The sequence below is a fragment of the Geotrypetes seraphini genome, chromosome 4, assembly GCF_902459505.1.
Source record: "Geotrypetes seraphini chromosome 4, aGeoSer1.1, whole genome shotgun sequence".
Lineage (NCBI taxonomy): Eukaryota > Metazoa > Chordata > Amphibia > Gymnophiona > Dermophiidae > Geotrypetes > Geotrypetes seraphini.
The window spans coordinates 125,115,612-125,140,748 of NC_047087.1; the positions used below are offsets into that span (position 1 = coordinate 125,115,612).

General features: G+C 44.1%; 1 protein-coding gene across 6 annotated transcripts in view; it reads right to left on the reverse strand.

Annotated features, from left to right (window-relative positions):
* Positions 1-25,137, reverse strand: part of DCAF6 (DDB1 and CUL4 associated factor 6) — a 357,580-nt gene that overhangs the window by 73,080 nt on the left and 259,363 nt on the right. For 3 of the 6 annotated variants that reach the window (XM_033941039.1, XM_033941043.1, XM_033941042.1), the window contains 5 exons: positions 24,150-24,267; positions 13,753-13,862; positions 11,933-12,019; positions 8,310-8,619; positions 7,884-7,925 (listed from right to left, as the gene is read on the reverse strand). In XM_033941039.1, coding sequence (XP_033796930.1) covers positions 7,884-7,925; positions 8,310-8,619; positions 11,933-12,019; positions 13,753-13,862; positions 24,150-24,267 — 667 coding nt within the window. The remainder of the gene's footprint in view (positions 1-7,883; positions 7,926-8,309; positions 8,620-11,932; positions 12,020-13,752; positions 13,863-24,149; positions 24,268-25,137) is intronic. The other 3 variants (XM_033941044.1, XM_033941040.1, XM_033941041.1) reach the window with 2 other exon arrangements.

The following is a 25,137-nucleotide window of genomic DNA, read 5'->3' on the forward strand; positions in this document are numbered from 1 at the left end:
CTTTGATTAGAAGGGGAGTGACATGATCGTATTTACGTGCTTTTGAAATCATTTTTACAGTGGTGTTTTGGATGATTTGAAGATGTCAGGTGCTGGACATTTTGGCTCCCAGTGATTTCCAGAATGCACCTGCCTGGTTTTTAAGATCATTCATGGCATCCTCCCTCCCCTAATCCCTCTATCTCAGGGATCTCGAGGTCCCTCCTTGGGGACTGCAATCCAGTCGGGTTTTCGGGATTTCCCCAATGAATAGGCATTGAAAGCAGTGCATGCACATAGATCTTATGCATATTCATTGGGGAAATCCTGGGAACCCGGCTGGATTCCGGCCCTCAAGGGGGACTTTGAGACCCCTGCTCTATCTTATAACTCCTCGAATCCTGACTCCACCAGACCTGCCCAAAGACATAAACTAGCCTTCCCTCTCTACATGGTATTCTTTATGGGGGGTAAACTGGGAAAATTCCTCCTCTTCAAAATCACAGGGCTTTGGAAAGCACAGTTACTTACCGTAACAGGTGTTATCCAGGGACAGCAGGCAGATATTCTTAACACATGGGTGACGTCACCGACGGAGCCCTCGGTACGGACCTTTTAACTAGAAGTTTCTAGTTGGCCGCACCGCGCGTGCGCGAGTGCCTTCCCGCCCGACGGAGGAGTGCGTGGTCCCCAGTTAGGATAAGCCAGCTAAGAAGCCAACCCGGGGAGGTGGGTGGGACTTAAGAATATCTGCCTGCTGTCCCTGGATAACACCTGTTACGGTAAGTAACTGTGCTTTATCCCAGGACAAGCAGGCAGCATATTCTTAACACATGGGTGACCTCCAAGCTAACAGAGAGGGAGGAGGGATGGTTGGCCATTAGGAAAATAAATTTTGTAACACAGATTGGCCGAAGTGTCCATCCCGTCTGGAGAACGCATCCAGACAGTAGTGAGTAGTGAACGTGTGAACTGAGGACCAAGTGGCCGCCTTGCAGATTTCCTCGATGGGCGTGGAACGGAGGAAAGCCACAGAAGCAGCCATAGCTCGGACTCTGTGGGCCGTGACAGATCCTTCCAGAGAGAGACCGGCCCGAGCATAACAGAAGGCAATACAGGCAGCAAGCCAATTTGAAAGTGTCCGTTTGGAGACAGGACGGCCCAAACGGTTGGGATCGAAAGACAAAAAGAGCTGAGGGGATGTTCGGTGAGCTCTGGTACGATCAAGGTAGTAAGCAAGGGCACGCTTACAATCCAGCGTGTGCAACGCCTGTTCTCCAGGATGCGAGTGAGGCTTAGGGAAGAAGACGGGAAGCACAATGGACTGGTTGAGGTGAAAAGCTGAGACCACCTTGGGAAGGAATTTAGGGTGGGTACGCAGAACAACCTTGTCATGGTGAAAAACAGTGAACGGTGGGTCGGCAACCAGTGCATGCAGTTCGCTAACCCTCCTGGCAGAGGTGATGGCAATTAGGAAAAGCACTTTCCAGGTAAGAAGCCTGAATGAAGCTGTGGCAAGAGGCTCAAACGGAGGTTTCATGAGAGCAGAGAGAACCACATTCAGGTCCCAGACGACGGGAGGAGGCTTGAGAGGCGGTTTGATGTTGAAGAGCCCTCTCATAAATCTTGAAACCAGAGGATGAGCCGTGAGGGGTTTTCCGAGAATAGGCTCGTGAAACGCAGTGATGGCACTGAGGTGGACTCTGATGGAGGTGGTTTTGAGGCCAGCGTTGGACAGCGAGAGCAAATATTCCAAGACAGTTTCCACCGCCAAAGAGGTGGGTTCTTGCTGATGCCGGAGACACCACGAGGAGAATCTGGTCCACTTCTGATGGTAACATTGGAGAGTGGCCGGTTTCCTGGAGGCGTCCAAAATGAGGCGGACCGGTTGAGATAGATTCTCCGGAGAGGTCAGCCCGAGAGAAACCAAGCTGTCAGGTGGAGGGAAGACAGGTTGGGATGTAGTAGAGACTGATTCTGCTGTGTAAGTAGAGTAGGAAACACAGGAAGAGGAATGGGCTCCCTGGAGCTGAGTTGAAGCAGAAGGGAGAACCAGTGTTGACGAGGCCACCGAGGGGCGATGAGGATCATGGTGGCATTGTCCTTGCGGAGTTTGGACAAGGTCCGCAACATCAAAGGAAGTGGAGGGAAGGCATAGAGGAACCGATCCCTCCAGTTGAGCAGGAATGCATCCGGGGCCAGACGGTGAGGAGAGAAGAGTCTGGAACAGAATTGGGGCAGCTGATGGTTGTGAGGTGCTGCAAAGAGGTCCACCTGCGGAGTGCCCCATCGAGCAAAGATGGAGAGTAGAATCGGAGGGTCCAACGTCCACTCGTGAGGTTGAAGGATGCGGCTGAGATTGTCGGCCAGAGAGTTCTGTTCGCCCTGGATATAGACCGCCCTGAGAAAGAGATTGCGGTCCGTGGCCCAGGTCCAGATGCGCAGAGCCTCCAGACAAAGGGGGCGAGATCCGGTGCCGCCTTGCTTGTTTATGTAGTACATGGCGACTTGATTGTCTGTGCATAGGAGGAGGACTTGAGGACAGAGAAGATGTTGGAAAGCCTTGAGGGCGTAGAACATGGCTCTGAGTTCCAGGAAATTGATGTGATGACGACGCTCCTGTGGGGTCCAAAGTCCCTGGGTGCGTAGATCTCCCAGGTGAGCTCCCCACGCGTAGGGGGACGCATCTGTGGTGATGATCATAGAGTGGGGGGGCAGATGGAAAAGAAGACCCCTGGAAAGATTTGAGGAGTTCAACCACCATTGGAGAGATTGCTGAAGAGATGATGTCACAGAGATGGGATGAGAAAGAAGATCCGTAGTCTGTGACCACTGGTTGGCGAGCGTCCACTGAGGTGTACGAAGGTGGAGACGAGCCAGAGGAAGGACATGCACTGTCGAGGCCATGTGACCCAGGAGGACCATCATCTGTCGAGCAGGAATGGAGGGATGCATGAGTACCTGACGGCAGAGATGGAGCAGGGTCTGCTTGCGATCGGAGGGGAGAAAAGCCCTCATTAGCGTGGTGTCCAGAACTGCTCCAATGAATTGAAGTCGCTGGGTGGGAAGCAGATGCGACTTGGGGTAGTTGATCTCGAACCCCAGGAGGTGGAGGAGAGAGATGGTGTGATGAGTAGCCTGTAGCACAAGTGGAGACGTAGGTGCTTTCACCAACCAATCGTCCAAATAGGGGAACACCTGGAGGTTGTGAGACCTGAGGAAGGCCGCTACCACTATAAGGCACTTGGTGAAGACCCTGGGTGAGGAGGCGAGGCCGAACGGTAGCACCTTGTACTGATAGTGGTGGTGCAGTACCTGGAAACGCAGGTAGCGGCGAGAATGTTGATTGATGGAGATGTGAGTGTAGGCCTCTTTGAGGTCCAGGGAACATAGCCAGTCGTGTTGAGAAAGAAGAGGGTAGAGCGTGGCAAGGGAGAGCATTCTGAACTTCTCCTTGACCAGACACTTGTTGAGGTCCCTGAGATCGAGAATGGGACGGAGGTCTCCCGTCTTTTTGGGTACCAGGAAGTAGCGGGAGTAGAATCCCTGCCCCCTTTGATCTGGAGGTACTTCTTCGATGGCATTGAGAAGGAGGAGGGATTGAACCTCCCTCAGGAGGAGGGGGGTTTGAGATGAGGTTGAAGCAGACTCTACGGGAAGGTTGTCCGGAGGCAGAGTCTGGAAGTTGAGAGAGTAGCCGTGGCGGATGATGTTGAGGACCCACTGGTCCGACGTGATGACTTCCCAACGGCTTGAGAAGATGGTGAGACGACCCCCGATAGGCTGTGGAAGAGGCAGCGAGGGTGGATGACTGGCTATGCCCTGGAGAGAAGAGTCAAAAGGGCTGAGATTGTTTAGCAGGCTGAGGAGGCTTGGAGGGTTGAGTGGCCTGAGACCGAGCCTGGGCATGGTGCTGCTGTTGACGGGGTCGCCGAGATTGTTGGGGAGGCGGATTGAGTGGCCTGGCTGAGAACCTCCGCTGGTAAGATGATTGAGGCCGATAGGGTCGAGCAGGCGGGGCCTTCTTTTTCGGCTTGATCAGGGTGTCCCACCTGGTCTCATGGGCAGAGAGTTTCTGAGTGGTGGAATCCAGTGACTCTCCAAAAAGCTCATCCCCGAGACAGGGGGCGTTGGCCAGGCGGTCCTGGTGGTTGATGTCCAGGTCGGAGACTCTGAGCCAGGCCAAGCGACGCATGGCTACAGCCATGGCAGAGGCCCGAGAGGTGAGCTCGAAGGAGTCGTATATCGAGCGGACCATATACTTGCGCATTTGGAGAAGGCCAGATATGTGCTGCTGGAATAGCGGGACCTTGCGCTCAGGTAGGTACTTCTGGAGGGCAGACAGCTGTTGGACCAAGTGTTTGAGATAAAAGGAAAAATGGAAGGAATAGTTGTTTGCCCTGTTGGCAAGCATGGCATTTTGGTAAAGTCTCTTGCCAAACTTGTCCATGGTCTTACCTTCTCTGCCAGGAGGGGTAGAGGCATAGACACTGGAGCCCTGAGTCTTTTTTAAGGTGGATTCCACCAGAAGGGACTCATGGGGCAATTGAGATTTGTCGAATCCTGGAATAGGGATGACACGGTAAAGGTTGTCCAGTTTACGGGGAGCTCCCGGTACCGTGAGGGGATTTTCCAAGTTTTTGTAGAATGTCTCCCGTAAGATGTCATGTACGGGAAGCTTGAGGAACTCTTTAGGAGGTTGCTCAAAGTCTAAGGCTTCTAAAAAGGCTTGGGACTTTTTGGAGTCAGATTCAAGGGGAAGTGACAGAGCAGCAGACATTTCCCTCAGAAATTTAGAAAAAGAGGATTGCTCAGGTTTAGAGGTGGCATCAGGTGCCGATGGTTCCTCATCAGATGAGGAGGGATCCTCCTCGGTACCGAGAGGAGTCTCCTCCCATAAATCAGGATCCCTGACCTCTGGTGCGTGTCGGGACACCGGGGTGGAGGGTGCGGTGTGGCGAGTCTTGGACAAAGATTTACCAGAGCGCACCGAAACGGTACCAGGGGAGGACGATCGGCGTCGTTCTCGGTCCCGAGAAGAGTGCCGTACCGCCTGGTGCCGAGTAGGATCCACTGTGGGTTGAGAATGAACCACAGGATCATCAGGAAGTTGTTGGGCCGAAAGGATCGGCATCGAGGTGTTTACCGGTACAGAAGGAGTGGACACCGGGGGCTCGGTGCGGGGCTCGGGCCGGTCTGGTACCGGAAGGAGCGGTGCCAGGATAGAGGGTAGCAGTTGTTCAAGCTGTTTCTTCAACTGCTCCTGAAGCTGAGTTTGTAGAATGGCCGAAATACGGTCATCTAGGGGTGGCATCGGAACCGCTTTCTTTTTCTTCGGTTCCTTGGATGCCGCTCCACGCCCCGGTGATGAGGAGGCCGATGACGAGGCACTCACCGTTATCGGGGCGGAGCGTTTACGGGACCGGTGCGATGCCGGTATGGACGGTGTCGACACCGTAGCTGGAGGGCGCTCGAGGGAAGAGGAAGGCTTCTTAGCCGGCTTACCTGGCGCCAGTGGCGCCGATGCGGGATCGGTCGGTGTCGAGCTTGACGGTGCCGATTTCTGCGGTACCGCCGTTGAAGGTGATGAATCCATCGCCGACTCGGAGCCGAAGAGCAGGGTTTGCTGGATTCTTCGGTTTTTAAGAGTACGTTTTTGTAAAGTGGCACAGCGGGTGCAGGAATCTGCCCGATGCTCCGGACCCAGGCACTGCAAACACCAATTGTGTGGGTCAGAAACGGAGATCGGGCGTGCACACCGCTGGCACTTCTTAAAACCGACCTGCGGGGGCATGAAGGGGAAGATAGCCTCCGCAAAATCGAAGTCCGAGGCCTGTATAATGGCAACAGGCCCCGCCGGGGCAAAAACGAAAGAAACAAGAAAAATCAAAGTTTTTTTTTTTTTTTTTTTTGCAATTCAAAGAAAAAGGAAACCCGAAGGTAGAGGAAGAAAAATTTAGAACAAAAGCGCGAGCGGGAAGGCAAAAAGTGATTTCAACGGCCGTTGAAAAAATACACGCGTCTTCTTCGCTCCGCGGAAACGAAAAAACTGGGGACCACGCACTCCTCCGTCGGGCGGGAAGGCACTCGCGCACGCGCGGTGCGGCCAACTAGAAACTTCTAGTTAAAAGGTCCGTACCGAGGGCTCCGTCGGTGACGTCACCCATGTGTTAAGAATATGCTGCCTGCTTGTCCTGGGATAATGATCTTACTATCCAGCTGTGGAACCTGGGCTCTCTCCAATTATTCCGCAAGCACCTGAAAACCTGGCTTTTCACAAAAATGTAATTCTCTCTTCCCCCCTGTACGCAACCCCATTCTTCTCTTCCTATATTTAAGTTCATGTAAACCTTATTTTGCTTCCTATATTTAAGTTCTTGTAAACCGTGCCGAGCTCCACATCTGTGGAGAAGATACGGTATATAAACTTAAGGTTTAGTTTAGTCTTATTTCTTTCTTAGTTATTCCTCTGTATAATGAGTTACCGTAATCCAAACATGAAATGACTAAGGAATGAATGAGAATGTTCATTGAGGATTGATCTAGTAATGTGGTGAAGGATCTTATCATATGGAGACGATAGAAACATTTTTCTAACTACTGAGCTTATTTGTTCATGGAATGTAAGTTTTCCATCTAAGATAACACCGAGAAGCTTAACAGATGTGACAGTCTAGATAGGAACAGACTTAAGACTTATGGGACAGGATAAAGTAAGGCCATCCTTAACCGGGAAAATCATAACTTTAATTTTATTAATGTTGAAGGTGAGCATATTTGAACTGAGCCAGTCACTAATTTATTCCAATTTCTGATTAATGGATAAGATATCGTTAGGATCGTCAGGATTGACAGGGTGAGCAAGTTGGATATCATCCACGTAAGCAAAAATTGAGAACCCGAATGACCTGTCCTAATGTGATAAGCGGTGCTAGGAAAACGTTGAACAACATAGGGGAAAGGATAGAACCTTGTGGGATCCCGAAATCATTACAGAAAGTGTTAGAGGAAGCACCATTAAACATTACTTTTGAGGAGCGATTGTACAAAAATGTAGCATTCCAATAACTGGAGGAAACTGAATTCTTTGCAGGCTGTGATACCTTTTATTAAAGCAAAATAAGAACAATTCAAAAGTGTACTCAAGCTTCCCATGTCACATGTACAGAAAGGACCTGTATGGTCCTGGAAGTTCAATGGAGCATCTCTGGATAATTCTTGTGTTGGTTAAATATAAGGTATCACAGTATACATGAATACAGTGGAAAGGTTTCCAAAGAGAAACTAGAGAACCAATTATATAGGTTCTCCTGGTTTTAGAAAGTGCATCCAATTGTATAACATGCTGCATGTAGAACTTGAACACAAAAATCTTCAAAACATTGCTAAAATCATTGGAACACATGTATCTCACATTAGATTTTCATGACACACTTATACACATGCAAAACTGTTCCCCTGGAGAGATTTGGATCCAGACCGGAGGGTGTCAAATCAGGATATACAGTGAGATATGGAGGCCTGCTTTTCCTACTCACAAATGTTTGTTTGCCCTTCTCTACTTTCTATATACTTTAATCATTGAGGTGACTGTCTCACCTCAGACACTTCTTTCTGCATTGATTGAAAATGGCAAATAAAAGCAATGTCAGAAATGAGTCAAAATCTCCTTTGAGGAATCAGAGCTATTTGCAAGGTGTGAAGTTAATATCCTGTTAGAGCACAAACACATTTATTCTAGTTGCAGTCCCGTGCGATGCATGCATATTTTAACAACTCAACATGCACAGCTTTAACTTTCACACTAGAAAAGTAGTAAGATCAATAGTAAAATTAATCTCTGTTAACTGAAAAAAAAACAACCCTTCAGTAAATCCATTCTTTCAAGAAAGGTGTTGAATTACCTCATTAATCTATCACTGACTGATGTTCCTCTGCTATTTAATCTAGTGAAGGGAACACAATAACTCAAGTCATTCACAAGATTTTAAAGGCAATCATGGGAAGATACGTGTATTTAAAAAAAATATAGAAAGACTGCTCACTAAGCAATGAAAGTGGCAACAAATTATTATATAAACCTCTTACTTATACATGTACTACATAATATGAGAAGAAAGTGTACGTAAGTACTAAAGCATGTTCTTAGAGGTTTGTTCCATTCTGACAGCAGAACTGGTTTACAACTCAAAATTACCATACACTTTTGCAACAAAAAATGTTTCAAGCAGGAATGCTGCCTTAAAAGTAGTAATTTTAGAATCTAAAATATCCAGTTTCACAAAGTCTTTTTTATTTTAAATGAATCAAAAATATTTTTAAAAATCTACCTATTTCCCTGTGCTGTCCGGAACCTGGAAGTTGGTACCAGGACTGGATCATCATCACTGTCATCTGTCTCTTGATAGGCAGAGCTCCTGGAGGACAATCCCTCATGAGGTGTATGTTCTCCTGATTCTGTTGGAGACTGACTTTTGTGATTGAGGTTGTTGGTGTTCTCAGGAACTGGCTCAGGTGGTGCTCCCAGCTCTTCACTTTTTCCCCCAGATCGTCCATCATCTGGAGTAGCAGAGGTAGCAGGAATATCCCAGTTGCTCCTATCTTCTGTGCTGGGTCCAGGCTGTTCTGATGTAGTCCTGTCTGAGATAGCCAACAGAACATGGATTGCTTTAAAATTGGCTAAAATGTAATGCTCTCCATGGATGGCGACCTTGGCTATCAGACAGTGACAGACATGCTTTTACATCTATGGAGCAATTTTCAGTAGCCCATCTATGTGCAACATCCATGGATCCTTGTGGAACCGATAGACAATTTTCATAAAGAAATTCCACACATGAGTTTTTCTTTGAGAATCTGTACATTTTTGTTGCGTGTGTGTGTGTGGGGTGGGGGAGGGTGTGCAATTTTTCAGTCAAACCAAGAGTAAATTGCTTTGGAAACTATAAAACTATTTTGCAGGTAAAACACCTTTTACCCACCGAAATAGGAGCTTAGAAAATTGCCCAAAGATATAAGCAGTATCACACACTTTTAGCACTATAAGCACACACTTTTTATGCAGAATAAGCATAGGCACTCCTGAGGAAGTGGTTGGGCAGAGTTTTGAGATGCATGTGTGTAGCCCCTCATAAGATATGCTACCCTATGGGGAGACTGGGGGTACATACTTCAGGGGAGGCAACTGTTTAGAACTCCATCCTTGGGATTCAGGATTGGAACTAGCAAGGGCTGGGAGATTATTAGCCCCCGAGAATACACCGTCTACTTACTTGCTACTATTTGGGTTTCAGCTAGGTACTGTGACTTGTATTGGCCACTGTTAGAAACAGGAGACTGGGCTAGATAGACTATTGGTCTGACCCAATATGGCTGTTCTTATGTTTCAATTCCACATAATTGTAATCCAGTTTGTACTAAACTATTTAAAGTTCACTGAAAATATTTCAATAGTTGTAATCAGTGGAAATTTAAATATTTTATACTAACACCTGTTATTAACTCATGACTACAGTCACCTCGATCTCTTCCTCTAAGTAGTGCTATTCCTCTTATCTATAATTTGGTACTTTCTCAAATAAAGGAGAGTCCCTATCTTCATTACATAAGTCAAATACCTTTAAGAAGCTGGAAACTGGTCTCACGTTCCTACACAGTTCCCTTTCTATTCCTAGACTCAGTTCCAAGGATTGTTTTCTGACCTCTTCCAGATCTGTTTCAGGATCAGAACCCAATATGCCTCCTCTGTCCAGAAATCAATTCCTACCTCTGGTTCCTTATTCCATTTACTTAGTTGTAGTGATGTACTGGATTAGACAACCAACATACTTTAGAGTGCTGTGGTAGTACGATAGCCTAACCAGTCAAAGACAGAAACTTGCCTTTGCACTGTAGCATTTATATTTTTCAGAGTTCCATCCTTATTTTGTAAAGGACTTCTCCTACCATCACCTCATTAATAAAAGATGCCCTCCCAACTGTGGAAAGTTCTGGATTTTAGAATATGCCAATTACCTATTTTTGATATAGCCACATGTGTATATTATAAAAAACAAAGAACATACCAAGCATCCAAAGAGAAGAAGTACCATGGGCCTCACAGAATAGAGTTCTCTTTATTAAACGACCTGACACAGACTGTGTTTTGGTATACAGTTCTCCCTCCGAATCTGCGGTTTCAGTATCTGCGGATTTGGTTATTTGTGATTAAAAAAAATTTTTTTTTTAAAAATAAAGCTGCATTCCGGACATTCCCCACCTCTCTCCCGCCTTCCCCCCAGCATCCCATACCTTACTTGGTGGTCTAGCGGGCTTTCAGGGCAGGAGCGATCTTCCTACGCTCCTGCCCCGTGCAGATCACTCATAGGAAATGGCTGCCATGAGCTCCCGTCGTAGTCTCAAGAGACTATGGGAGCTCAAAGCAGCCATTTCCTATGAGTGATTTGCATGGGGCAGGAGCATAGGAAGATCGCTCCTGCCCCGAAAACCTACTAGACCACCAGGTAAGGTCTGGGATGCCGGGGGGAAGGCGGGGGTGGGTCAGAGCCAGCCAAAAAGTTATTCACGAATTTTCAACATTCGCGGGCTGGTTCTGCCCCTAACCCCCCCCTCAAATACTGAGGGAGAAGTGTATATGCCTATGTCAGGGTTTACGTACTAAAAGACATTCAGTTTGGTCACATCCAAAAAAGAGAACTCTCAAAGCAAACCTTATGAAAACATCTGTAAGTTGAATAAGCTAAATACTGCTGAACTCCAACAGCATCCTCAATCATGCCAATAGATTTATCATTTAATAAAGAAAACTCTACTGTCCTATTCTGTGAGGCCCCTGGTGCCTTTTCTATTTATATTATAAAATACACACATCTGCAAATTTAAGTGACCACTTGTGCCTACCTCATGGCAGATGTATCTGTGCCTATTTTGTGGTAGGGTAATTGTAAAAAGACAGAAAAGATGTAGATGTTGTCTTTATAAAATTGGTATAGCATATGTACCTATGGTCCAACAACCTAAGCACCCTATTATAAAATTATTCTCTGTGCTGGCATGAGAACAATTCATGTGCCATTCCCCAAGCCTAGATTTGTTTCATCAAAATGGTCACCAACCTATGTAGAGGAGGGAGTAACATGATAGGGCCTTGGAAGAGTGCCTTGCTTCAATCCACTACTACTACTATTTATCACTTCTATAAGACATTTATCACTTCTATAAGACTGAAAGATTCAATCTTGGACAGACAGACATGACATAGGGTTGGGGATGTAAAACCCAAATTGAGAGGAGTTAGGTGTTGAAAGCAGTCTCAAAGAGGTGGGCTTTCAACTTGGACTTGAAAACTGTCAGAAATAGAGCCCGCCGTAGGGCTTCAGGCAGTTTGTTCCAAGCAAATGGTGCAGTAAGACAGAAGGGACAGAGTCTGGAGTTGGCAGAGGAGGAGAATGGCACAGACAGGAGGGATTTACCAACTGAGTGGAGCTCACGAGGGGAAACATAAGGGGAGGCAAGTGAGGGGAGAGAGTGGGGGGCAGCTGAGTGAATGTATTTGTAGGTCAGTAAGAGGAGTATGAATTGTATTTGGAAACGGATGGGAAGCCAGTGAAGTGTTTTTAGAAGAGGGGGTAAAGCGGCTCTCACGGAATATGAGTCATGCAGCTGAATTCTATACAGATTGGAGGGAGGAAAGATGGCTGAGTGGAAGACCTGAGAGTAGCGATTGCAGTAATCTAAGCATGATGAGGGCATGGATAAGGGTTTTGGTAGTGTGCTTAGAAAGGAAGGGTCAGATTTTGGTGATATTTTAGAGGAAGAAGTGGCAGGTTTTAGCAATATGTTGTATCTGGGTGGAGAAAGAAAGGAGTCAAAGATGACTTATTTTATAAATAAAATAAACAAATAAAGATGATTTATTTTATAAATAAAATCTGCACACAACAATGCTCTATACCTGGATCTAATGCACTTGAAGAAGATTCATTCACACAGGTACAACCTTCAGGTTCTTGCAGCTCATCTTGCAATTGTTCAGGTACACCTGAAATGTCAGAGCCACTTAAACAAGTTTATTCTGGATTCCCCTGTCCCAATGTGTTCTCATTTCCTTTTTATTTAGAAAATTCTTTATCCAAATGATGTAAAATCATCTGACTGCTCCAAGTTATACTTGTTCGAAGTTTCTCAAATTCTGAAGTGAGAATATTCTTCAACTGTCCCCAAGTTAATATCAGCTCCTCCTGTTCCCTCCCATGGTTTGCTTCCCCATTCAGCCTGGGCTTAAAAATGAGCAGCTATTCAATGGGAGGCAAGCAAATAGAGAAAACAAACTTGATGTAGCAGTTCAGCTACTTAGAAGTCTCAGGCCTAAGTAGTCCTAATATATGGATGCTGTATCATTTTCACTTCTCACTATGGCCCAGATTCACTAAAGAAAGCGACTCAATCGCTGTTGGCCAATTCTCTGGCCAATTTTCAAACAGCGATTGATTCACTATCAAGTTTGCATGCAAATGATTTGCATGGAGGTGCAGATCATTTGCATGCAAACTTACCGACTCAGTCGCTCAGTGAGTGATTAAGTTGGTGAAGAGCCTTGACAGTAGTGACAGGAGAAGCAGCCTCCTGTCACTGCTGTCAGAGCTTCTGCTTTTTTTTTAATGGGACAGATGTTCTGCGCAACTTAAACGTGCACCATTTGTCCCATTAAAAAAAGCCGACAATCGCCCACCCGAACAACCATTCCTCCACCTGATTGCCTGCTCCCCTGAAAAAACCGGCAAGAGGGATGCCCACTCCCTCCTGCCACAACTCCCATCGGCCCACCCGCTTCCCAAAAAACACAGCAGGAGGGATGCCCACTCCTTCCTATCACCACCCAACACTCCCCCCCAGCGCTAAACTTAAATATGGCAGGAGGGATGCCCACTCCTCCTGCCATCGGCCCCACCCTTGCGCTGAACCCCCCCCGTGCCGAAATGGCAGGAGTGATGTCTACAGCCTCCAGCCATTGCAATGCCCCCTCCTGCTACCTGATGTCCATACCTTTCGTTGGGAGCAGAAGGAACTGCAAACACCTCCTGCTCCTGCTACTCCGCCCGCTACACCACTGGGCCTTAGGCCCCTCCCCAGTGCATCATGTGATGCACAAGGAGGGGCCTAGTGCCCTGATTGGCTCAGATGCCTCATGCTCCTCCCTTGGGAGGGGACTGAGGCCTCTGAGCCAATAAGAGACTTCTTTAGGAAGGAGCCTAAGAAAGTCTCCGATTGTCCAAAACAAATGGCCCTGAGGCCAGACCTGCACAGGGGGAAGAAGATGGACTAGATGTGTGTGTGGGCCTGTGGGGTGTAGGTACAGCAGGATGCAGGGGAGGGGAGATGGACGGATGCTGGACCCATAAGTGGGGGGAGAAGGGGGGGAGAGAAAGTGACCCAGAAAGAAGGGAAGAACAGATGCTGCACCTACAAGTATGTGTGTGTGTGGGGGGGGGATGATAGAGTGAGGTGGGAAGGAAAAAAACTATTTTTATAGTATCTCTCAAGCAAACAGAAACTACAATTATCCGGCATCCACTAATCCCCATGGGTACTGGATAACTGAGAGTTTACTGTAAAAGTATGCATTACTTTAAAAAAATGTGCTCATAGTTACACAGGGAAAGTTGCTTACACTATTTTATGTGTCTGTACAGTTTTAAAATAAACCTTTTAAAATTCCATTAGAACAAATCTTGAAATACAGAACATTTTATAAAAGAGAAAACTGAGTACTACCTGATTCCATGCTTTCCATTAGCAGCTCTTCTGGATTAGTTTCTAAAGCTTCTTTATTGCCCTGTTTGGAGAAACTTCCACCTCCTCTAGAACTGGAAATGGTGTTGCTCCTACCAAATGAAAACACAAGTTTCATGCAGAAGGTGGAGGGAAGACTTCAATGTTCAATCCAAACTATTCCATGGCATAGAGCAAAATAAACAGGAAAGAAGAGAAAGCTTCAGTGATGATGTAACCTAGGTCTATGACCTCACAATATCATGTATTCTGAATTCATGAGAGATCTCATAGGCAGTATGACTGAAGTCAGCGGTCTGAGATAGAAGCTAATGCACAGATTCATTTCACGTGAGCAAAAATAATAAGGGATTGTGACTGATTTGCTGAATACAGGGACAATTTTATAAAAAAACAGGCGCTAACGTTTATGTGTCCGTTACATGTGTAAATGTTTGGCATATACATTCATATATGCAAGTATTCTAATATTTTGCCTAATTGCTATTCTGTTAAATGTGTGTGTAACTTGCTTAGAATGTATTTTGCAAGTGGGGTGTACAATTATGCATATTAATTTACAGAATACTGTAAGTTATGTATGTATGTTTGATAAATGCCTGCTTTCCTTTATACATCCATCCATCCATTCATCCATCCATCCATACATACATATATATATATACATACATCCATCCATACATCCAGTCCACTCCATCGACCTAGTGGCCTCTACCTGGCACTCCAACATCCAGTCCCTCTATAACAGCCTCGCTCAGTCAAAAACAACACAAATAACCACTAACAAAACACCAGTTCCCTGGAACACCAGCGACCTCTGATCCATAAAAAGATCACAGAGGAAAGCAGAAAGAAACTGGATCAAACACCCAAATTCAGAATCCAAAGCACACTAGGAAAACACATCTGCCACCTACAAAGCTGCCATCCTAGAAGCATAGAAAGCCTACTACTCTCACATCCTACAGAAAGTCTCAACTAGATCCAAACAACTGTTCAACCTTACAAACCAGCTCTTTACCAGCGCTCAAGGAAATAGACACAACAACCCTACTGAACTTGATAGTGAGACTCTCTCTCAGACTTCTTCCAGTCCAAGGTGCAAATCATCTGCAATAATCTTGGCACCGGCCAGTGTTCCCTCTAAGCGGGCGGGTGTTGTGAGCAAACTTTTTTCACTGTGAGCTAAAAATATCGGGCGCCAGCAAGTTATGAGCCAAATAAATATGTTGCTTTCTACCACAGAACTTCCTTACGTTTGTATGGAATCTATCCCCTTTCAACTTTAGAGAGTGCCCTCTCGTTCTCCCTGCCTTAGCTACTAAGTCTATTCCCTTCAGTACCTTGAATGTTTCTATCATGTCCCCTCTCAATCTCCTCTGCTCAAGGGAGAAGAGGCCCAGTTTCTCTAATCTTTCGCTGTACGGCAACTCCTCCAGCCCCTTAACCATTTTAGTTGCTCTTCTCTGGATCCTTTCGAGTAGTACCGTGTCCTTCTTAAAGTACCAGTGCTGGACGCAGTACTCCAGGTGAGGGCGTACCATGGCCCGGTACAGCAGCATGATAACCTTCTCTGTCTCTTCAGTCCAGCATCTGCCCCTTCCATTCACTGTCTGTCTTTCCCTGCCATCTCTCCTCCTGCCCCCCCCCCCACCCCCCAATTTGGTCTAGCATCCATCATCTTCCTTCTGTTCCCCTCATGGTCTGGCATCTCTATCCTTCCCTCCCCCCTGTGGTTTTTAGCATATCTCTCTTCTCATTTCCTCCACTCAGATCTGATCATTCTCTGCTCTCTCTTCCCTTTTCTTCTCTGGTCTTCCTTCTCTATTTTCTGCCTCCATCTAAATTAAATTCTTTCTTACTATTTAGTCCCGTTTCCCTCTTTTCACTGTGTCTACACACAGCTTGTCACCCCTTTCCCTCACCCCTCCATTATCTTACTATTTTCTTCCCCCTTTATTTATCTCCTCCTTCCATCCAGTATGTGTTCTTTCCCCACTTCCATTCAGCATCTGCTCTCCCTTCTCAACTGACATCCATCTGCCTTCTGCTCTCTCTCCCTTCTTCTCACTTCCATCATCTGTCCCCTTCTCTCTCTCTCTCATCTCCTCCATTCCATCATCTGCCCCTTCTCTCTCTCTCTCCCCCCCCCCCAACTTCCATCATCTGCCCCCCTTCCCCTCACCTTTGTGGGTCACTTTCTTTCCCCTGAGGGTGGCTCATGTCACAGGGGAAGCTTTGGCCGAGCAGAACCGCTTGATTGACAGTGGAACTTACTTGATTGATGTCGATGCTGGGGCCCGTTGCCGTTTGAAGGAAAAAAAAAAAGGTGGAAAAAAGGAACCTGTAAAGGCGAGAGGAAGGGAAACCTCCAGGACAGCTGCTTTTTGCCCTCCTTCAGCGGCCCAAGAGTTCAGACCAGCAGCGGCAGCTCTGTATGCTTTTAACTTCGGCACAGAGCTGCCCCTAATCAATAGTTTAGCGCGGTTTCATGAGGCAGCCTCGGGGCCTTTGATAGCCGGCCCGCTTCGATGATGCGATGTGGGCCGGCCTAGCAAAGGCCCCGAGGCTGCCTTATGAAACCGCGCTAAACTATTGATTAGGGGCAGCTCTGTGCCGAAGTTAAAAGCATACACAGCTGCCGCTGCTGGTCTGGAGGTGCGGAGACAAGGCAGGAGGCAAACGCGGTGGAAGGCAGGAGTCCCGGCGAAGGCAGGAGTCCCGGCACAGCGACTGCAACAGGAAGTTGCAAGTCAACTGACGCCGGCCTTTCGTTGCGGCGGGGACCGAATCCTTCGCGGACCGGCAAGATTTTGTTTGCGGACCGGCGGTTGAAGAACTGTGCTCTACACTGTGTGCGCTGTGACGAGAAACTTGTGCGCTGCGAGGTAATATTTTGTGCGTCAGCGCACCCCAGCGCAGCTTAGCGGGAACACCAACCCTCCAATAGCATACCCCCAACAAAACCCCAATACTTCATCCTCTGCCACACTATCCCAACTTCACATGGCTACACATGCTGAGGGGTTCTTGAAACCCTGAGAGAACTCAAGCCCTCCAGCACCAACCTCGACCCCTGCCCATCCAGCCTCGTACTATCCACAGAAAACACCATGGCTGAATCTATCCTCCCCATCATTAACTCCTCCCTTTCCACGGGGAAAATACCACTCAGTTGGAAGTTGGCTATCATCAAACCCACCCTCAAGAAACCCATCCTTGACCCTAACAAACCCGGCAACTAGTCTCCAATCTCCCATTTGTCTCCATAATCCTAGAATGAATAGTGCTCCGCTGATTATACCTTTTCACAGAAGAACAAGCTGCCATGTCCTACTCACAATCTGGCTTCCGAACAGGCCACAGCACAGAGTCAGTACTCCTAGATATCAGAGATGACAGCTGGTCGATACTCGACAAAGGCAGCGATGCCTTACTGGTCCTACTAGACCTCAGCGCTGCCTTTGACACTGTCGACCACCAACTCCTCTTATCCAGACTCTGTGATCTCGGAATCAAGGACTCTGCCCTCTAGTGGCTCACCTCCTTCCTTCACCAGAGAACACAAACAGTCCTACTAGGGCCACATAAATCTGACCCCAAACCTATCAAATACGGTGTTCCCTAAGGCACCCTTCTATCCCCCCTCCTATTTAACCTCTACATCAGACCTGTCATCAATATAGCCCAGAAGTACAACATTAAAATCTACTCCTGTGCCGATGACATCCAGCTACTCCTCCTACTTATCTCGGTACTTTTCAGATATTTGTTAAAGCCCAAAGGAACCCGTTTCGCCAACTCTCTTGGCTTCATCGGGGGTCTTTTAAATATGCATTTAAACTGCATATCAAAAAAATGGAGAGATGGGATTAGATAGTACTTCATAAATTTTAATTCTGGAAGTGGGAGAGGAATATAGTACTTTAACCCAGGCAATAAAGTCCTCATTACAACCAAACCAGTGTACTCTAACTATATGGCTATAGCAGGATTATTAGATGCCTGTGCTACATCGATGAGATCATGCATTGTCGCCAATGAATCTGCCACTCATGAAACCCACCTGATCTGGATGAATTAGGATTGATAAAATCTTTTTGAATCTTGGGGCAAGGATTTTAGCCAGAATCTTACAGTCTAGATTCAGGAGAGAAATGGGTCTGTAATTGGAAACTTTGGTTTCTGCTCTCCACGGTTTAGGTAGCAAGATTACTTGAACTACACCGAAATTTCCATGATCTTGAGGATTAAGCCTAAGGTAGTTGAAAAGATCTGTTAATTTTGGAGCTATCACTGAACCAAAGATTTTATAGAATTCTGCGTTGTATCTGTCTTCTCCTGGAGCTTTCTGTGAAGCTAGTGATTTGAGGCTAACAATACTTCTTCTTGACTGATCAATCCTCCTAGGGAATGAACTTGAGAATCAGATAATGTAGGCTATTGTAAATCTTTCAAAAATGCTTGTTGCAAAGAATCTGATTCTGTGATTTGAGAGGAGAAAAGAGTTTTGTAGAATTTTATAAATTCCTGTGCTATATGAGAAATAGATGTGACCATCGTACAATTATCTGAGACAAGAGAAGCTATTTTGGACCGTTGCTTTTTAGCAGCCAAAAATCTGGCTAGATATCTACCTGCTTTATTTGCAGCAGTAGTGGCCAGACTTTGAAATCAGGATATCATGGCAGGCCAATTTACTAGCATGTTGATTATATTCATATTTTAACTGTAATAATTTAGGTAATATAACTAGAATGTATATGTAGTTGCTCCAAATCCGCAATTTCTGATTCCATCTTTTTAGATATAATATTAGCAGATTTTTTTTTCTATGCTGCATAGCTAATGATTTTGCCACGTAGGCAAGATTTTAAAGCTTTCCAAATAGTAGAAAAAGATTTAACCAATTGTGCATTATCTTGGAAAAAGTCAGAAATAAATTTCTTGATTTTAAGAACAAAATCTGCATCCAAAAGGAGAGATGAATTAAATCTCCACTGAGTGGGATGAGAATGGTTGCAGAGAGAGATTTCCATGGTAATGAGTGCATGGTCTATCAATGAGATTGGAGAAATAGAAACGCTAGAAATGTTGGGCATTAAGGACTTAGAAATCAGAAAAAAATTAATCCATGTTTAGGTTTGGTTTGATGAGAAGCTGAGTAGAAAGTCTTTTCCTGTAGGACTGAGAGTTCTTCACAGATCAATTAAACCAAAATCATTAATCAAGGAGTGCAGATCATACCACATTGAAGAAGGACAAAATTTAGATGAGGATTATCTGTCAAGAATTATGTCCAAGGGCAAGTTAAAGTCTCCACCAAGTATTATGGGATGAGAGATGTATTCTAAGATAATATTCCTGAGATCATTAATGAAATCTTTACAATCCACGTTGGGGGCATATATATTCAATAAAGAAAAAAACTTGAGAGTCAAATTGTAGCATAAGAATGGCCCATCTCCTGTCTGGATCAAAAGCCTGTTGTAAGATACTATGTTGGAAGATATTTTTTGATGATTATGGAGACCCTTCTTTTTTTAGACATCGCAGGAGAGTGTATATAGATGTTCACCCAGGGGAATTTCAGTTTAGGACAGTCTGAAAAATTCAAGTAGGTTTCTTGTAGTAATAAAATATCTATTTTTTTCTGGAAAACAGTCAAGACTTTTTTTTACATTTGATAGAATAATTTAAGCCATTTACGTTCCAACTAGCAATTCTAAGATTAACCATAATAATATATTGGAGAAAATTTCTGGAAGATCATAATAGTCTTATAGATATATAGTGAATGAGAGAAATCCCATATGCAATATTAAATATCCAAATATGTAAGACCTTACAAACAAGAAACAATGTATATGTGACAGCCAGGGTCTCACCACTGGCTATGCAAGAACCAATAGGCTCTGTGACGTATAGTAAAATATTATGCAATAAGGGACAACTGAGAATATGAAACTAATATAATCATAGAAAATATTTGTACCCTTTATATCTGTTTCGATGTCATGACAAGTGTGTTATATGTGAAATTATATCATCTGAAATTATATCATATTAGGAGACATTTAAAGGTTTTGGTAATTTTATCAATGAGAGTGAAAATATTCAGTGTTAGACAGAGTGTAGCCTTGTAAAGGGAAAAGCAAGATTATATACATAAATTCACTCCATATAAACTTGCTGTGTCTAACCCATTAAGTCTGTATAAGGCAATGAAATATATGCAAGATAAGTAAGAAAAAAACAATTTATATAGAGAAATGCAACATATTGTTGAGTGGAAATAAATTTTATCAGATATTTTGAAAAGCTTTTTTAACCAGTTATGTAAGAATGTAAAAATGGAACTTCTGCAGTAATAAACTGAACATAACGATATTGAGATGTATAATATCATGAAAAAGGAAAACTCTTTAGAAAATATTAAAAGGCCTCAATAACCTTATAAGTATGAATAAAAAAATCAAATGAGATTGAGAGATGCACAATAGTGCCAACTAGAAAAACTATTAGGAGACACTCAAAGATGTTAGTAATCTTATAATTAAGAATGAAAATATCCAGTGATAATCTGGGTGCAGACCTTTAGAGGGAAAATGAAGATTATATATATAGAGACACCCCACAGGAATTTGCTTTATCTATACCAGCAAGCATGTATAGGGCAATAAAATGCATGTGAATAGAAGTAAGGTAAACACAATTTATGCACAGAAATATATCCTGGTTCAGATATAAACAAAGTATTTTTAAATAATCCTCTTCTTGGGAATAATAATCTGACACATCCACACCACTTCCCAAGTGTATACCTGATGTTAAAACACAACTTTATCAGAGTTTTTTTTTTCCAGGCCTCAGTACCACCACTGCACCGCTGTCAATATTTCTTTAGCGGGAAGAATTATGTGAGAACTCCTCACTGGCCCATACTGTTCACTTAAATATTTTCATTAGTACAATACTTTAACTTTTTTATATATATATTTAAAGTGCAAAAGTGCTTTGTTTTGTATAACTTATCTTTTTAGTTGCATTTTATATTCAAGCCCGGGACAGACCTGACATGTTTCACATCAGAATGCTGCTTCAAGGGTCTCCTGCGGCCAATTTTGTCAGCCGACTCCTACTAGTTTCAAAGAGCAAGATCTTGCTTCCTCTTTGAAACTAGTAGCCCTTGAAATAGCATTCTGATTCGAAACATGTCTGGTATGTCTCTCCCGGGTCTGAATATAAAAAGTAACTAAAAAGATAAGTTATGCAAAACAAAGCACTTTTGCACTTTATACATATATAAAAAAAAGTTATAGTATTGTACTAATGAAAATATTTAAGTGAACAGTATGGGCCAGTGAGGAGTTCTCACGTAATTCTTCCCGCTAAAGAAATATTGACAGCGGTGCAGTGGTGGTACTGAGGCCTGGAAAAAAAAACTCTGATAAAGTTGTGTTTTAACATCGGGTATACACTTGGGAAGTGGTATGGATGTGTCAGATTATTATTCCCAAGTAGAAGATTATTACATTACATTACAGATTTCTATTCCGCCATTACCTTTTGGTTCAAAGCGGATTACAAAAAAAGTTATGGAAGAAGGGTTACAACGTTAGATCAGAGAAGGTTTCTAAGAGAGGGAAAAGTAGGATCTGCGGTTAGGGAGGGGATGGCAAGGGGGGGTTAAGCTTTATCATGGTATTAAGCTTTATTAAGGGATTTCTTGAAGAGTATAGTTTTTATTTCCTTTCTGAACATCTTGTAGTCTGGGGTTGTTGTCAATAGGTTGGAGACTTGGTTGTCTATCTTCACTGCCTGAGTGGCCAGTAGTCCGTTGTATAGTTTTTACTTCTTTGATTGGGGGGTAAGTGAATGGGGTGGGTGTTTTTCTATGCCTGGTAGAGGTAGTTTGGATGAGGCGGTCGTTTAGGTAGGTTGGGCTGTCTCCATTTTTAAAAATACATTGTTTATATCTGAACCAGGATATATTTCTGTGCATAAATTGTATTTACCTTACTTCTATTCACATGCATTTTATTGCCCTAAACAGGCTTGCTGGTATAGATAATTCTTCCCGCTAAAGAAATATTGATAGCGGTGGAGTGGTGGTACTGAGTGAGGCTTGGAAAAAAACTCTGATAAAGTTGTGTTTTAAGATTGGGTATGCACTTAGAAATATATCCCATTATTAAATGGAGATAAACTTCATGAGATGTTTTTAAAGGCTTTGTTTTGCTATCTTTCAATGTAAGAATGAGATAATGGAAATTCTGCAATATTAAACTGAATGTATTATGACACTGAAATATGCATAACAGTGATAAACATGTAAATTCTTTAGGAGACATTAAGAGGTCAAATTAATCTTATAGATAATAATAAAATCAAATGAGAATGAGAGATGCACAATAGTACTAAACAGGACAATTATTAGGAGACATTGAAAGGTTATGGTAATCTTATAAGTAAGAATAAAAATATTCAGTGATAGACTGAGTGTAGTACTATAGAGGGAAAAACAGTAATACATATAAAAGTTCACCTGAAGTTCTAGTTAATGTTTCCATTTTTTCTTGAGAAGCAGCTAATTGTGTATGTATTTCTTTGAGTTCATTTCTCATGTCTCTCGATATTGCCATGTGGTTGTTGAGCATTTCTTTAATAGTACGAAGCTCGTTTAATATATTCTTGTCAGCCAATTCTGAAACTTTGGGCCTTCCGGTTTTGTCTAGAGACGGTGGTTTGGATTTCAACCTTTTTAGAGTGGAAGGTAGGTTGAATTGCATGTCTCCTTTGCCTTTTTTCATAGTAAAGGTGGTTATCTTCTGGTAGTTAACAAATGATGAGGACAAAACTATAATAAGTGGATTTCTTACTAGACCTCAAACACCCAAGGCACTACTTGTAATTCTATTCCTGCCCTTGCTGGGGTGGTGTTTTCATCATTGGTCTTAGCAAATAACAAGTGCAATAAATGTTTTTGTAAATTTTCAACAGGCTCTATATAAATTATAAAGTGCATAGAGTGCTGTAAAAGTGCTCTAAAGTGCTGTAAAGTGCACACGACGGCTGCCCAACCGTTTCACTTCTAGTTTCGTCAGGGGCTATGCCTCCTTAGATACAAGCACCAACATTTTTGATAAAAAACCTTTTCTTTGAGCTAAAACCACCGCTGTTCATAGCACTGCACTCAGCCTCTATCGCCCGTCAACTCAGTTCTCATGGGAAGTGGCGTGGGACCAGGCGGACAGCCTAGTGCACCACTCTGCTCCAAGGGAAAAGAAGTGGACTTGGAGGCAGCCGTGTCAGCTGTCAGTGCTTGTGGGAACCAGCAGGGACCAGGCAGGCAGCCGCGTCCAGAATTTAAAAAATTTAACGGGGTGTGGGAGTGGCCGGGAGCTGCCCTGCTGAATTAAAAATAGGTACGGGAGGGAGAGGCCGGGGCCTGCCTGCCTGCTGAATTAAAAATAGGGAGGGAGGAGGGAAAGGCCAGGCCGGTCGGCCTGCCTGCGGAGGGGGAAGGCCTGCCTGCATGCCCTGTCCCTACCTGCCTGCCAGTCACAAGGCCTGCCTGCCCTGTGCCCTGTTCCAGCCTACCACTAGACCACCAGAGGGGGGACAGGGTACAGAGCCTACCAGGGAGGGGGGACAGGGTGCAGAGATTGACAAGGAGTATGGGGTTGGGTGTAGAGCCTGGCAAGCAGAATGTTTTTTTCCTTGTTTTCCTCCTCTAAATCTAGGGTGCATCTTATAGTCAGTTGCGTCTTATGGAACAAAAAAAAACGGTAGTTTGATTAAAAGACCCATTATTTTTTATGAATTGCATTTTAAATCTGTTGTAAGCCACTTTGGACAATCCTTCAGGATGAACAAAATGAACAAACAAAACATGAATTAACAAAAGTGTTACTAAAGTCATTTAGCAACTAAAACGCATACAAAGGGGCAGGGTTTGAGAGGAAAGAAAGAGAATATGATGATGGCAGAGAACATTGATAAGGGGAAAGGGAGGTGTTGATTTTAGAGGGGGGAGGGAAAAAAAAGGTGATGATGTATTTAGACTTAGCTCATTTTATTGATAACTCAATGCAAAGTATATTCTGGTACAGTAGATAAATTCCTGACCTCAAAGAGTTTAAAATCTAAGTTTGTAATTTATGCAATGGAGAGTTATGTAACTTGTCTAAAGTCAGAAGAAGTAACAATGGGAGAAAAGGGATTTGAACTGCGGTTTCTTTGGTTATGATTCTGCTGCTCTAACTACTAGGATATTTCTCCACTCTCCTACCATAAATATCGCTGCATACCACTGATTTTATTTAGTATGAAATACATTTTAAAAGGAAAGAAAAACTAGAGACGTGAATACTTACCACTCATCAGTGAAGTTCAACTTTATTGTGCTTGTAGTGGTTCCTTCTGTACTGTAGTGCAAGCTTAATACTGGCTCACTTGTCCCACTACGTGGGCTCAGGCTCTCACTGCTGTAACCTAAAATGAGTGGGAAGAAGCTACAAGTTTAATTAATATCTCATGAAGGCTGCATGTAAGAGGTTTCATTCTAGACACACAAAATCAACACTTCATTAATTGTCTAGCACAAAAATTTAACAGAGTTGAAACTCCAGAGTGAGAGGTGATAGGCTCAGGAGTAATCTAAGAAAATTTTTTTACAAAAAGGATGGTAGATGCGTGGAATAGTCTCCCGATAGTGGGGGTGGAGACAAAGATTGTGTCTGAATTCAAGAAAGCATGGGACAGGTACGTGGGATCTCTTAGGGAGAGAAGAAGATAGTGGATGCTGCGGATGGGCAGACAGGATGGGTCATTTGGTCTTTATCTGCCATAATGTTTCTATGTCTTACAAGAGACTGAATCCACTAGATATCATGAAATGAAAAACAAAACAAAACAGGAGTTTCTAAGTATTACACACCTAGGTACACCCCAAGGAATTATGCGATACTGCACCAGCTAAATTTTGCACATAATTTATGGAAATAACAGAATCACATAATTCCCCAGGTACTATTTCAGCCAATTACCACATCACTTCCATCCTATCAATTGTTTCTGCTAACTTTCCTCTCTCTATAGAGAGCTGCACGGGAATGGGGATGACAGGAATCCTGTGGGGTTTCCCCCTGGGATCATGGGGATCCTGTTGGTCCCCCCTGGGGTCATGGGATCCCATGAGGATGGAGGGAGGGAAAGAGATGCTGAGGTGGGGGAGGGAATAGAAAGGAAGAATTGTCGGGCATCAGTGTGAGAGGGAAAGAGATGGTGCATACAGGGAATGGAAGAGGAGAATTTTGGGTATAAGGAGGGAGAGGAGTGAGGTGCAGATGCATGGGGAAGAGA